This window comes from Lontra canadensis, unplaced genomic scaffold (assembly GCF_010015895.1).
Source record: "Lontra canadensis isolate GAN:19392208 unplaced genomic scaffold, GSC_riverotter_1.0 scaffold137, whole genome shotgun sequence".
Classification (NCBI taxonomy): Eukaryota; Metazoa; Chordata; class Mammalia; order Carnivora; family Mustelidae; genus Lontra; species Lontra canadensis.
This window is the reverse complement of record NW_022631131.1, coordinates 2366118-2380267: the sequence shown is the minus strand read 5'-3', so window position 1 is coordinate 2380267 and position 14150 is coordinate 2366118. Positions and strand designations below refer to the sequence as shown.

The window sequence follows — 14150 nt, the reverse complement described above, 5'->3', positions numbered from 1 at the left end:
TCCGCCCTCCACGCTGGTCTTTCTGGGGAGGTCTCTGCAGAGTCTGGAGCCAGGAAGTCACCATGCCCCGCAGGGAGAGGATCACGCAGGGCAGCGCCTGCCGCAAGGTCCAGTCTTGCTAACAGTGATCAGGAGGGAACGGCCTAGACCCCTATGGGGTGAGAGGAAGAGAGGTTTTGAGGCCCTGAGCCAAGTCGGTGTTAGAACCACCCTACCTATTTGCTGCCCCCTGCACAGGCGCCTCCATGAAGGCACCAGCTTGGTCCAGCCTCTTAGTAGCCCTGGGGGAGGCTGCCCAGCGACAGTGGCACCAATGTGAGGGGCACCAATCAATAGCAGCCTGTACCCGATCTGGGCATCCATGCCTGTTAGGACCACAGTGGTGGCTAAAGTGGGTGGCCCCCCCGCCTGGGCTCTCCTGCCCTCACCCCAGGGGCACTTCCAGCAGTTGGGTTTCTCTTTCAACTTGCCCAGGTGTGCCCTGCCCCCCACCCAGGGCTGGAAGTGAGTGTGGGCGCAGTGGGGAGGAGGTAGGAAATCAAACCTCCCACTCTTCCCCTTTTGTCTTACGGATTACATTCTTTTTCTTTTTCTTTATTTTTTTTTTAAGATTTTATTTATTTATTTGTCAGAGGAAGAGAGAGAGAAAGGGATCGTACAAGCAGGGGGAGCAGCATGCAAAGGGAGAAGCAGACTCCCCACTGAGCAGGGAACAGGATGTGGGACTGGATCCCAGGGCCCTGGGATCAGGACCAGAGCTGAAGGCAGACGCTTACCCAACTGAACCACCCAGCTGTCCCTTATCCCTTAAATTCTTAAAGCAGATGTGTCAAAGGCAGAGTTTCCTAGCCCCTCCAGGGAGCTGGGATTCATTGATAGATGGTGAAAGGCGCTGGTGCTGGGGTTCAGGGAAAACAAAAATAAGCAAGTATTTCCTGGACACTCATGTGGTACGAGGCTCGGTGCCAGGTGCCCTGCCGGGACCCCAACAGGCCCAGGAAGGCAAAAGCAGAAAGGACTCAAGAGTGGGCTGCAAGCAGAGCTGATTGACTGCACCTCCTGCGGACTACACACATTGTGGGAGCTCCAGGGGTGTAGGCCAACCCCGACTCCAACTGCTGCTCTCACCGGCACCCTCCTGCCAACCTACCTCTCAACCTAGGTGTACAGAATTCATTTCACCACTGCCCGCTCTCCTGCCCAGAAACCTTATGTTTCCTAAACATGCCGAGGCCAGATGCCCGCCATTCCCTGGGGGAAATCACAATTTCATTAATGCCAATGTATCCATTTTCTATGGACATTGGGGTTACTTCCATTTAGGGAACGACCACGAAAGGTGTTTTCTCTCTACATAAACCAGCAGAGTTCAGCATCCAGATGTGGTAGCACTAACCTTTCTATTTACACACCTGTTGGGTCCTACCTTACCACACAACCCATTTCCCAAAATACAAAGAATTCAGCCCATTATCCTGGCCTTTGGAATGGGTACAGAAAGAATTATCCAACTTGTCTTCCGAATCATAGATGAAAATTATTCTAGGACTTTTCTGCAACCTGATAGTTGTAAGGAGACAGCAAGAGAGCCAATGAAACATCCAAAATTTCCTAGGGCAAAGGGGAAGGTCGACAACTCAGGGAACACTCAAGTCTTGGTTTTTATATGGAGACTTCATAGTCACTGCTAAGATCCCCAGCTGAAATGATACCCCTTGAGTTCCCGGCTTAGGACTCTTCAGAATACAGGACCAGCCCCAGCAGCCCTATGGGCCCCTGTCTAAGACACCGGTTTAATGAAGCCATAATCCATGCATTTGATGAGGCATTCCCGGGCTGTCTGCACCACTGCCGCCTTCTTCTCATCTGGCTCTTGTTTACCCACGACAGTCAGGATCTCCAGCAGCTCACTCTCCACCAGCTTCTTGGCCAGCTCAGCGTCGGCGGCCAGAAGGTTGTAGGCAATGACCAGGCCCCGGTGCTGGACCGACAGCCGGTCATGCAGGCAAAGCCGCTGCAGGATCTCCAACCACTGTGTTGTCTGGAGGGGAGACGTAGATAAAGAAGGATTAGAGAATCAGTGGAGGGATTGTGGTTGGACATTTGGGACAAGAGAAACAGAAGGCAAGCACATATTTGGTTATGTGTATGGAACTCAGCATACGCCTACCTGAGCCCACTGGGACTAGCTCGCAGATGTCCTCCTCCTTACCAGAGTCAGGGCAGGAATCCAAAAACTAGAAGGAACTTGACATAATCCAATCCCTTTCATTTTATAAGTGGAGGAACTGAGGTCTAGGAAGGGGAAGTAACTCAGCTATGATCACACATATGAAAATAGTAGAGAATAAACACCCAAATGTCCATTTATTTTTTAAGCATCTAAAGAAGCAAAGGGACAGGCCCACTGCATGCCTGATTGGAATGGGGATGGAGGGTGTTCAGAATGGAGGATTCTAACACGGGCACAGGGCCAATGCCTGCTTCTGCCAACCTAAGTGCCCTTAGAAATATGAGCTCCAGGCATGCCCGGGGCTTGTACTCTACTCATCCTGACTTCCAGTGGAATTTACACTGGAGTCTGGAGTACAGCCTCTCCTCCATCCCTCCCTACAGTTGTGAAGTAGCCCAACTACAGTGCATGGGGAAGGCAGGACTCTAGACCATCTGATTACCCCAAGAGACAGCGTTGGAGCTAAGAACAGAACCAGGAGGCTTGACTCTTACCACATTCAACAGACATGAGCAGCAGAGTAGCATCATTATTGGTCTAGGTTTTGGAGTCAGAGAGACCAGGGTTCAGGTCCCAGATTAGTCACTTACCAAATAGGATCTTAGATCAGTTTTTTGACCTCTCCGAGTCTCAGGAGCCCCTCCATCATGTGGTATATCTACTTATTCACATTGTGGTTGTTTAGTGATACGGTGCATGGACAGAGCTTAGCACGGGGGCTGGAGCATAGTAAAAGCTCAACAGAAAAGTGGACAGAGATGATGATTTTAGCCACTAATCCAAGGATTTCCCCTTTGCTTCCTCATACCTGTTACCTCACCCTCCACGTGTCAACGGGGACAGCTTCCTACATGCACCACTCGCAGACGGGGAGGCAGGCACAGAGGGGAAGGTTTCATGCTGACGGGTAATATAACGAGTCTCATGCCATTGTTCCCAGGCACAGAAATGTAGCTAAGATTTTGGAGCCCCTCAGGAAGAAGGAAGAAGTGGCCAGGAGAGGGTCAGCAATCTTGAAGGACGCCAATCCCTTCACAACTACCTGGTGGCGTGGCCTTGAGCTAGTTAAGTTTCTGCACTGTTTTCCTCTCTGGTCAGTAGGGAAAATAATAACCTCACCCACCACCCAGGGCTGTTGGGAGGTTGGAAGAACTTAATAAACGTAAACATTCCGAGCAGCACCTAAAGCCCAGGAAGTGAGCAAGTCAGAGTGCCCTGTGGGAGTCTGTCCGCAGAAGTCGTGTGACCAGTTACTTCCGCAGAGGCCACTTTAGGGCAGGGGATTTCAAAGTGTGGTCGCCAGGCCGAAAGCACCCCACCTAACCTACTGAAGTATTTTCGTCAGCCCTCTAGGTGACACACACCTTACAATTTTGAGAAACTTGCCTCAGGCGGAAATGCCAAACCCCAGGAACCAACCAGGAAGAGCTACATCTGGCAGAAAGACCCTTCTCTTGTTCTCTTGTGCGGACAGCATAAGCACCCGTGCAGCTCAGAGAAGGTGTGTGTGCACGTACACACACACACACACAAACACACACACACACACACCCCTACCTTAAACTAACCATTAAAAAGAGCCTGCCAGGGGCAGGGCACCTGTGTGACTCAGTGGGTTAAGCACCCAACTCCAGATTTCAGCTCAGGTCATGATCTCAGGGTCATGAGATCGAGCCCCACCTTGGCCTCCCTGCTCAGTGGGGAGTCTGCTTGAGGTTCTCTCTCTCCCTCTCCCTCCCCACTGCATGCATGCTCTCTCTAAAATAAATAAATAAATCTTTTAAAAAAATAAATAAGAGCCTGCATTTAAAGCAGACTTGAGTACATGTGAACGGGGACGCTTATGTTTTTTGCCTTCCATGGAACTGATGCCCACAAACTAGGTTCAATTCAGTGAAATGAAGACATTTTCATTTGGCACCGCCATGTTCACGATTGCACATATGCCACTTTGCTGAGACAGCCGCGGTCCCACCAAAGGATCTGAGCATCACGTTCACGTAAGAGGATCTGCCATGTCTTTGCCAAACCACAAGCTCCCTATGGTACCCCCACCAAGTCCATGGCCCTCTTGGGGAGCTTGGGGGCCCCACAGCAGTAGTTAGTGTTACTGTGGTCCTCCTTGTTATCATTCCGAAGTCCTGAGCCATAAGCACCACCGAAGTCACTGGTTGGAATTACAGTGGGAAGGACCCAAGTTAGCTCACATGGGGCAACCCCACAATGGATGTAAGGGATTGCGTAGACCCTCCTTCTAGGCTGGGAGGAACAGATACCAGGGCCTGGGGAGTGTTAGCACAGAGGCTGGTCTCCCCACAGAGGATCACTCAAGGCAGTCCCCCTCCTGCCCCGGGGCCCGCTCTCACCACTTGGGTCATCTTCAGGCACAGTTTCTTATGAGCTGCCGTCAGCATGGCCAGCGCCCCCGCAGCTGCGTTCTGCAACTTGTCGTCGTCCTCCCCGCAGAGCAGCACTATCAGCTTCAGCCGGTCATTCCCACCAGCCAGGAACCTCTCCTGTACCTATGGGGGGGTACATGGCTCAGAGAAAAATGCCCCCACCTGACAGCCTGGAAAGGGAAAAAAGCATCTGAAGCCATGTTCTCTGACCCAAAATTCTTCAGAGCTTTCTTTTGAGCAGCTCTCCCTGTCACCTCCCCCAGGATGTCTCCTCTGACTAGCTGGATAAAGGGGCTATAAACTCCTTCAGGTACAAAGTTAAAGAGAGTCAGGGTTTCTCCATACAGCATCTGCCACCACCCTTGTTTGCGTTCAGCTACCCGCACCAGGGGAAAGAGCAGGCACACACCCATGAATGGGAGATGTTGCCCAAAGAGCGGTGTTTCTCTTCCCTTTGGGGAAGGCTGGTATGTTTCTCCCACAACAGATGGGCCTCCAGGGTCTGCCTTAAAATGGCTTTGCAGTCCCTGAAGGCAGCGGAATTGGGCAAGAGAAGGAAACTGATCGAGAGCTGCTGTGCCATTCAACAAGAGAGCAATTAGCTTCCTATGGACCCTAAACCAGGAGAAGAGGCTCCTAGGGCCCAGTGCCTTGACGTGTCTCAGAGGTCACTGGTCCCCACCACCACCACCTGCTCCATGATAAAATCTGGTTGATCAAATTTAAGGGCATTTTGTTGGGTCGGGTTTCCTAGAGGTGGAGCTCTAAAAAGTCAAAGGTCGGTCACAGCTGCCCAGGTTATGACCCTCCCTCTGCATCTCCCTGAAGCTGGAGCAGTGGTCCTCAGAGACGAGAGGATGGCAGAGATGGTCAGTGCAAGGGCACAGTGGTAACTGGGAAGCAGATACCCCAAAAGGACTACATTCCCCATCTCTCGCATGTAGATGTGGCCATAAACTAGTTTCGTCATGGAACCTGAGAGAGAATGATAGTTGTCACTGCCAGGCCACCATGGTGGAGAACTATAGGGGCCTTTCCTGTGGTCTCTCTCCCCATTCAAATGGAGACCACTCCCATAGTGGCAGACAGGGAGACAGTTCTTGGTTGGGGTGTGGAGCGCAGATAGTTCTTGATGGCCAAAGAAGCCTGGATCCAAGTCATTGCCTAGAAGGAAGCACTGGGGGCGCCTGGGTGGCTCAGTGGGTTAAAGCCTCTGCCTTCGGCTTGGGTCATGATCCCAGGGTTCTGGGATCGAGCCCCAGAGTCCTGGGATCGAGCCCCACGTTGGGCTCTCTTCTCAGCAGGGAGCCTGCTTCTATTCCTCTCTCTGCCTGCCTCTCTGCCTACTTGTGATCTCTGTCTGTCAAACAAATAAATATAATCTTAAAAAAAGAAGAAGAAGAAGAAGAAGGAGGAGGAGGAGGAGGAGGAGGAGGAGAAGAAGAAAGCCACTGGATCCAAATGTGAGCAGAAGTGATATGAGTGGGAAATGAATTTCTATCCTGTTGGGAGCACTGCTTATTTAGATGTTCCCAGGGGAAGCCTGCTCCCCCTTCCCATTGTCCCTCCCCTACGCTTCCTTTGGATACACTCCCTTCTTCCGCAAGGCTGCCAGCCCCCCAGGTCAGTCTCAGGCCAGCTCCCTGATAGATCCTGTCTTTTTATTTTCTTCTCTTTTAATTTAATTTTATTTTACTTCAACAGGCTTTTGTGGGAAGATCCAAGACCTTGAGTTAAGAATTGAGAGAAAAGAGAAAAGGTCTCCCACTCAGCCCTACATGAAGGCCCATAAAGGCCACTTAGCCTGGCCCTCATGTTCATGAAGGGCCTGGGATTTGGCCCTATTTTTACCTCTGATGAGGTTATATCTATAGGCTTGGCAGTTCTGGCAGGACAGAAAGAAGACACTCATTTACCATGTGATTATAATTTCTCCCCATTACTGGACCATAAGGCCATTGGCATTGTTCTGAATTCATTTTATTTTTATAAATCCTATAATTCCTCTGTGAAGAACACAGTTATAGGGCATTACAGTTTCCATGGAAACAGCAACAGTTCATTAGATGTTAACATTTAAAATATCCTAAAATTGTTTATATCTGTGTTTGCTTTTCCTCATTTTTTAACACATGTGGAGCTTTGATAAAATGTAAGTGATCTAGCTTCTTTTGGTCTCTAAGAGGCCCTGGTCTTATATCCTTCTCTGCTATGAGAAGATTATTATTCAGACATGAAGAATTTAGGGAAATGGTATCTTCCATGTCCCCAGCTCAAGCTAGGGGTCAATCCCCCAGCTAGGAACAATAGTATATTTTGTGTGCTTTTCCTTTGTCTCCTTGGTGCATGTATTCCTCTCAGGATCCCTACAGGGAGGGGGGCTGCAAGCCAGGAGAGATACAGGAGTTCCTGGGTTCTCTGGCAAAATGCTACCTTAGTATCATTGTAACCCCCAATCTCACGCCAGGCCCTGTCCTGTGGCTTGGCTCGCCCTGCCGAGGTCACTCCCCGCCCCCCTCCAGAGCCCGCCCCCCTCCAGAGCCCGCCCCCTCCTCCCGAGCCCGCCCCCTCCTCCCGAGCCCGCCCCCCTCCTCCCGAGCCCGCCCCCCTCCTCCCGAGCCCGCCCCCCTCCTCCCGAGCCCGCCCCCATCCCTAGCCGCCTCACCTCCTTGTTCACCACCATGTTGCACATGCATTCCGTGGCCGCCTGCCGCAGCTGGTCATGATTCTCGAACATGTAGTTTTCAATGTCTGGCAAGGCCCTCTCCTTAAAGATCTTCTGTCTAGGGTGTGAGAGGTGGGGAACGGAGGCCACTGAGTCCTTAGGGAGGAGCATTTGGAGTTTGTGGCCACCCAAGGGCCATTCCGCCCTGTTGGTGGTTCCCTCCCACATCCTCAGCCAGCGTGATTTGGATGACATCGATACCAGCTCCAGGGAGGGCACCAATGGGCATAAACTAAATGACAGTATAGCATCCTGGCCATAGCCATGGGGTCTGGGATGAACATGTCACCAGGCTGGAGAGTCTTCTGCAGAAAGTCTTCTTTCTCTCCTGCTAGACATGAAGCCAAGAAGATGTGAGGTCTGGAATGACCCCTGTGATCGTGACAGAAGGGAAGAGCCCATTTGAGAATTAAGACGACACAGGCTGGAGAAGTGGACAGAAGTAGGCAAGTGGGAAGTAGGAGGACGGTAGAGAAGAAAGAAAGTAGGGAAGTGGGAAAGCTTTGTAACGCCTGCATCAAGCCGCACCTGCATCTGGTCACCCCAGACTTTTATTTACATGAGTCACTAAATTCCCTTTATGCTCAAACCAGCTGCAGTTGAGTTTTCTGCCCCTTGCAACTGAAAGAATCACAACCCAATTCTCTCCCCCATCCCCTTGTTCCCAAGAAGGAATTCCCACTATCCACCTGGATTTTTTTTTTTTTTTTTTTACTACTTTAGTCAGAAAGAACTGCCTTGATAATCTCCTTGTCTTCACACATTCACTATGTGCAAACGCAAATCCCTCCCACTTCAGGTTTCTACCCACTGCCTTTGGTCCTGTCCTCAGAGGAAGCATACACTCTATGTGAAACTTCCTCCAAATCCTTTCTGGGGCGACTCTCTCCACCCCCAACCCTCCCTCCCCACCCCACTCACCGGAGTTTGTCACTCCGCCCAGACAGATTGGTGAGGCCCAGGAGAGCCTCGTAGTTCTGGAGCCCATCCCTCTGTGTGTCCAGGAGACTCACGAGGGGCCGGACCACTTCATACACCTGCGTGGAAGGGTCAAGGAGTGGGTCGGGCAGAAAGCAGGTACCCGCAGACCCTACCATTTACAGGTGCCCCGCTTTAGAATTCCCAAAGTGCTTTCCCACCCACGGTCCCATGCAGCTTCCATGATGATCCTGAGAGTCAGGATTATTTCCCTTACTCTGCAGATGAGATAATCCTGGTGTCTAAGAGGACAGTCCCATTAAGTCAGAGGCAGAGCCAAGCCTGGAGTCCAGGCACCTCCAACTTACTGCCCTCTCTGGGATGGCACCATGCCCCCTCCCAGGCCAGGGGTAGGGTGACAAGGGGAAAGGCCCCTAGGAACACAGGAGACTCTTCCCATTGCCCCATCCCACCCACCCCAGCACCGGCACACACCCGTTCCCCCGGGAAGGCGATGTCCGGATTAGAGACGGCGGCGATCTTGGCCAGAGCATGGGCTGCCTTCACCTTGCCCACATCTGTGCCCCCCGAGGCCAGGGGGATCAGCGCCTGCAAGAGAAGGCACAGTCACTCCTCTGTCACAGACATCCAGAGGCCTCTCCTCCCATCCTCCCTCTCCAGCTGCTGTCTGTCTCTATAATGCAAGCAAGGCTGGAGCATCACAGAGAACAATTAAATTAAATACAGTTAAATAAATTAAATACAAATTAAATACAATTAAATACAGACCCACAGACTCACGCCCCTGCTTCCCGGCAGGCCTCCACTTACACTCGCCACCACCCATCCACACTGCTGGTTTTGGGGGAAATAAATGGAGCAACACACTGACTTTTTCCTCCCTGACTGCAGTCAAACCTAATCATCACCACAGCCACTTAACTGAGCAGCTACTATGAGCCAAAACTTGAAGTGTGTTTTCTGTAACCCTTGTGACATTCTGCAGAGCGATTGTGCAATTCCCTCCCCCCCCGTTTTACAGATAAAACTAGCTTGGGGAGATTGAGTAATCTGCCCAAAGTTATGCAGCTGAAAAGAGGACAAGCAAGGACTCAAAGACCAATCTTCTGCAGCAAAGTCCACGGTCCATGCACCTGTACCATGCCTCCTTCCAACAGCAAGGAGGAAAAATGGGATTCCACACCCTAAAATTGGGCAGAAGTCAGTTTGGGGCCATGAGCACAGACAGGACAGATACCTGAATAACAGTATTCCAGGAGGTTGGGTTGGGGCATGGGGTACATTATTCTTGGGTCAGGCAAAGAGCGTGTGCGTGTGCGGGCGCGCACACACACGGGCTCCTCCCCAGTGGATCACCTTCTAGGATGGCAAACCTTATCCCACCAATTACCTTGCCACCGCCTTGAGCCACAATGGTTCCTCGGTCTTTGGGGTTATCGCAGAGGGCCAGGAATACCCTGTAGAGCAAGGATGAAGGACACATAATGTGTACCCTTCCCAGGCATTGGCGGGCCAGCCAGTCAGACCCGGTGAAGCCCTGGAAAGTGCTGCACCTGCCCCAGCATTAGCCACCTTGGCCAGACACTGCCATGGATACAAGGAGCTGGGGAGAAAGTGAAGCCAAGTGAGGGGAAGCAGGTAACCAGGAGGGACAGTGACCTCTTTCCACCCAGTGCAAATGCCCACCTGTGATACCTGTCCCACCACGATGCTTTTCTTTTCTTTTTTTTTTTTTTTAAGATTTTATTTATTTATTTGACAGACAGAGATCACAAGTAGGCAGAGAGGCAGGCAGAGAGAGAGGAGGAAGCAGACTCCCCACGGAGCAGAGAGCCCGATGCAGGGCTTGATCCCAGAACCCTGGGATCATGACCTGACCAAAGGCAGAGGCTTTAACCCACTGAGCCACCCAGGCGCCCCCCACCACGTTGCCTTTCAATGTTAATCCCCTTCTGTCTCCTCTCCAGGACTGCCAATGGCTCGTTCACTCATTTACCACCCGCAGCCACTTCTATTGCCCCTCAGCCTCCTGCCCCCAGGCCCCTCAGACCCCAGCCCTGGCCCGCTGCAGCCCCACCTGGCCAGCAGCTCTTTGGTCTGGTCGGTGAGGATGGCACTGTCTGCTTTCACCATGCAGGCCAGGGCAGAAGTGACCCCAGCCTTCAGAAGCCGCTTCACACGCATATCTATGAAGTCCTTCTTGTCCTGGGGAGAAAAAAAGGGTGGCAATAGGGAAGGAGACTGGGCACCAGGCCAATCTGCGTGGGAACTAAAGATGGTGCATTTCTGACTGCTAGTGGCAGGCTGGATAATGGCCCCCAAAGATGTCCACGTCCTAATCTGCAGAACCTGTGACTCGTACCTTACATGGCAAAAAAAGGAAATTTGCAGCTAGGATTAAATGAGCGATTTTGAGACAGGGAGATAATCCTGGATTATCTGATAACCCTGAGCTTCTCAATAAGAGGGAGGCAGGAGGGTCAGAGTTAATAGAAGAAGATGTGACAATAGAAGCAAGAGGTTGGAGTGATTTAAGGTCACTAGCTAGGGAAGGTGACTTCTAGAAGCTGAAAGAGACAAGGAAACAGATTATCTTCTTGGAGCCTCCAGAAGGAACCAGCCCTAGTGACCCCTTGACTTTGGCCCAATGGGACTGATTTTAGAAATAGGTCACCCATGGAAGTTTTAAAACTGGAAGAAGACAAATTTGTGTTGTTTTAGGCCATTATGTTTGTGGCAATTTGTTACCGCTGTAATTCGAAACTCATATACTCTTCCAGATTTCCTTTGCCAAAACGAAAGTCAAGGGGGTGTCTGGCATGCTCTCCTCTTCCTTGCTCCCTTCCCCCACTCCCAGTACAAAGCCTGCGCAGCAGGTGTGGCAAGAAAATCAGCCCAATATAACATTAAAAAAAAAAAAAAATCTGTTTCAAAGTAAAAAAAAAAAAGAAAGAAAGAAAAAATAAAAATCATCCCAAAGATTCTTCATTCACAGAGAAGTGAAATCAAAGAGATCATCCAAAACGCTAGATGACTCATACATTACTTTTTTTTTTTGCAAAAGGTTAGCTTTTTATTGGGGGGGGTGTTGGGAGACTTAGGCAGGAGGAGGAGGGGATAGGGAGCAGATAAAGTTTACAAAACAATGGATTGGGTTGTGCTGAAAATCCGAAGTCAGCCCCAGAGTTGAACAGTCTCTACAGATAATTCTGGAAGTGACTGGGAAGAGGCCGGCAGTTGTGGGCAATCTCTAGAAGCCACATTTGAAATTTACAGCAGCAGAAAATGCTATATACTCTTGCCTGCATGAGCCACTATGCAGCTTTAAAAATGGATTCCAAGGGACACCTGGGTGGCTCAGTGGGTTAAAGCCTCTGCCTTCGGCTCAGTTCATGATCCCAGAGTCCTGGGATCGAGCCCCACATCAGGCTCTCTGCTCAGCAGGGAGCCTGCTTCCCTCTCTCTCTCTGCCAGCCTCTCTGCCTACTTGTGATCTCTGTCAAATAAACAAATGAAATCTTTAAAAAAAAAAAAAAAAACCTGATTGCAAGAATGACACAGCAGGTAACAGGGAATAAGAAGGGCACTTGGTCCTGATAAGCACCTTGTGTTATACAGAAGTGTTCAATCAGTAAATTCTAATCCTGAAACTAACATTACACTGTAAGCTAACTGGGATTTAAATAAAAACTTCAAAAAAAAAAAAAAAAGAATGGCATAGAAAACACCTCAACTATTTTCCCAAAACTGGGCAGAAAATGATAACAACATTCTGATTATAACTATGAAAAGAAAAAAGATGTGCAGAGAAAAACAGCCTCTGGTAGGCGATATAATACACCAAAATGCTAATAGTGGTCAAGGGGAGGTAATGTCACAGTGCATGGTCGTGTTCTTTCCTCTGCTGTCCACCTTTTTGTTTGTTTTGCGATGTGGTTTATAGTACTCTGACCATTAGAAAAAAATCTTCATCTTTTACTGGCTGGAAATACGATGCATATACATTCGTGTTTCAACCACATACAAAACACACCCCTGAGGGCAGGGAATCCCTGGGGAGGGCTCCGAGGGGATTTGTGACATCTGGGCTACTGCTGACTGGCTGGCATCTCTCCCCCCTCATTATTCCTACTTAGCACCCACATCCCCAAATCCAGGAAACGAAATTTCTATAAGTGCTGGACACACGAAATACAGTCTGATGTCCATGAAACCAACCACATAAATTACAAAACGTCCATCATGGCTCCACTTGATTTTCAGATGATAAATAGTCTCACCCCCCACCCCTCAAAAAACGTTAAACCTAAATGGGCGGGGAATGAGTGCCACTTAGTGGGGGAAATTTAGCCACGATCCTCTTCAGTCTCTCTGTGTCCTATACCAAGTCCTCGCAAACACACACAGCACCCAGACGTCCCTGTCTTTCCGTGCACCTCTCTGGCAGCCTGGTGGCACAGACCCTCCAGCATCATCCCTAACCCACCTTAGGGTGCTCCTCGGGGACGTGCTGCTTGGAGAACTTGGCAAGCTGCACCAGCTCGGGGATGACCTCCTTAACATCGTAGCTGTTGGTGCAGTTCACCAGGGTGGTTGCCACGGAGTACAGGACAGTCTTGTCAGAGGTCTAGAGTCACGGGGTAGGGGGACAAGGTGGAGTAAGGCGGAAAGGAAACTTGAGAACAAGTCTCTGCTTCCAAGACAGCTCCCTGGCCTGGCCGGTGCCACCCAGCTTGGAGAAGAGCGAGTGGTAGAAGAGGGAGGAGGGAGGAGGAACGGGCTCTACCTGGGCAGGGTGGGCAGAACCTGCTACAGCACCCCTGAGAGCATGGGTGGGAGCCCCCTGAGTGCACAGCTTACTCTGTGCCTCTTTCAAAAGCCCAGTCCGTCAGTCACGCTTTGCCATGGAGGCCAGGTAGGAGCCGGACACCAGTGGAAATTCCCTCCCTCCCCTCCTCCCTTTGGGGGTAGAAAAGAGCCAGGGCATTAGTCCATCAGAGGAGGGAAGGAGTCTGGGAAGCCCTGGGAAGGAAGGAGTAGCCCAGAAGGGCTAGGCACTGCCTCTCAGTCCAAGACCTCACTTCCTAAGGGTCCCAGGAAAAAATACCATCCTCTTGTTCATCTTCCCGCTGCCTGGAAGCCATGAGGAGTCATGAGCCCATTTTATGGTCAGGTAAAACGAGGGCCAGACAGGGGAAATAACCAAACTGGTTGACATGAGCAGTAGGGCCAGAACTGGAATGAAGACACAGGAATCTCATTTCCCAGGTTCAGCAGAGGGCCCGGTAAGCCTGAACCTGGGAGACCTTTCCTGAGGCCGGAGGTGAGGGCCACACTTGCCTTGGCCAGCTCAAACATGGCCTGCAGGGCAGGGATGTCCTGGACAAAGTCGTCTTTGACGTCGGCATCCAGCGTGAGGTAGGCCAGACCCTCCACAGCCCATCGCCGTGTCCGGGTGTCTATGGACGCATTGCACAGCCACCTGGAAATTGGGGGGAAGAGTGCTGGGCGTGGTGCTGGGGCTCGGGTCAAGAGAGTGAAGCCATGTCAGGGTAATGGGGAGTTTCTGGGGGTGGGGGCTTTCATGATGTGGCGTCCCCTAGAGCACATCCCCCAGAGTTGGTGGCGGGCCTGGGGAAGTAGTACTCCCTTACTTGCGACACTGTTTGGCCAGCTTCTCCGTGGACCCTTCAGCAAACTGCCTGAGGGCGTAGTCCGTGCCTCCCGCAGAGCCGAGTTTACAGAGTCCCTGGTGTGGGGGTGAGGAGAGGCTTGGAGAATCAGACACACTTAGGAACCAAAAGCCTTACTCAAACCAGTCCCTGGGGCTGGAACACTTTGTCCCTTTATCTTT

The 14150-nt window shown here is 51.0% G+C and overlaps 1 protein-coding gene across 1 annotated transcript in view; it reads right to left on the bottom strand.

Annotated features, from left to right (window-relative positions):
- Positions 1–1132: 1132 nt before the first annotated feature.
- UNC45B (unc-45 myosin chaperone B) overlaps positions 1133–14150 on the bottom strand; it is a 30802-nt gene continuing 17784 nt past the window's right edge. The window contains exons 11-20 of the mRNA XM_032843278.1: positions 13951–14045; positions 13637–13778; positions 12783–12923; positions 10374–10501; positions 9687–9753; positions 8771–8884; positions 8279–8394; positions 7298–7415; positions 4600–4755; positions 1133–2041 (exon numbers count right to left, since the gene is read on the bottom strand). Coding sequence (XP_032699169.1) covers positions 1781–2041; positions 4600–4755; positions 7298–7415; positions 8279–8394; positions 8771–8884; positions 9687–9753; positions 10374–10501; positions 12783–12923; positions 13637–13778; positions 13951–14045 — 1338 coding nt within the window. The 3' untranslated portion in view covers positions 1133–1780. The remainder of the gene's footprint in view (positions 2042–4599; positions 4756–7297; positions 7416–8278; positions 8395–8770; positions 8885–9686; positions 9754–10373; positions 10502–12782; positions 12924–13636; positions 13779–13950; positions 14046–14150) is intronic.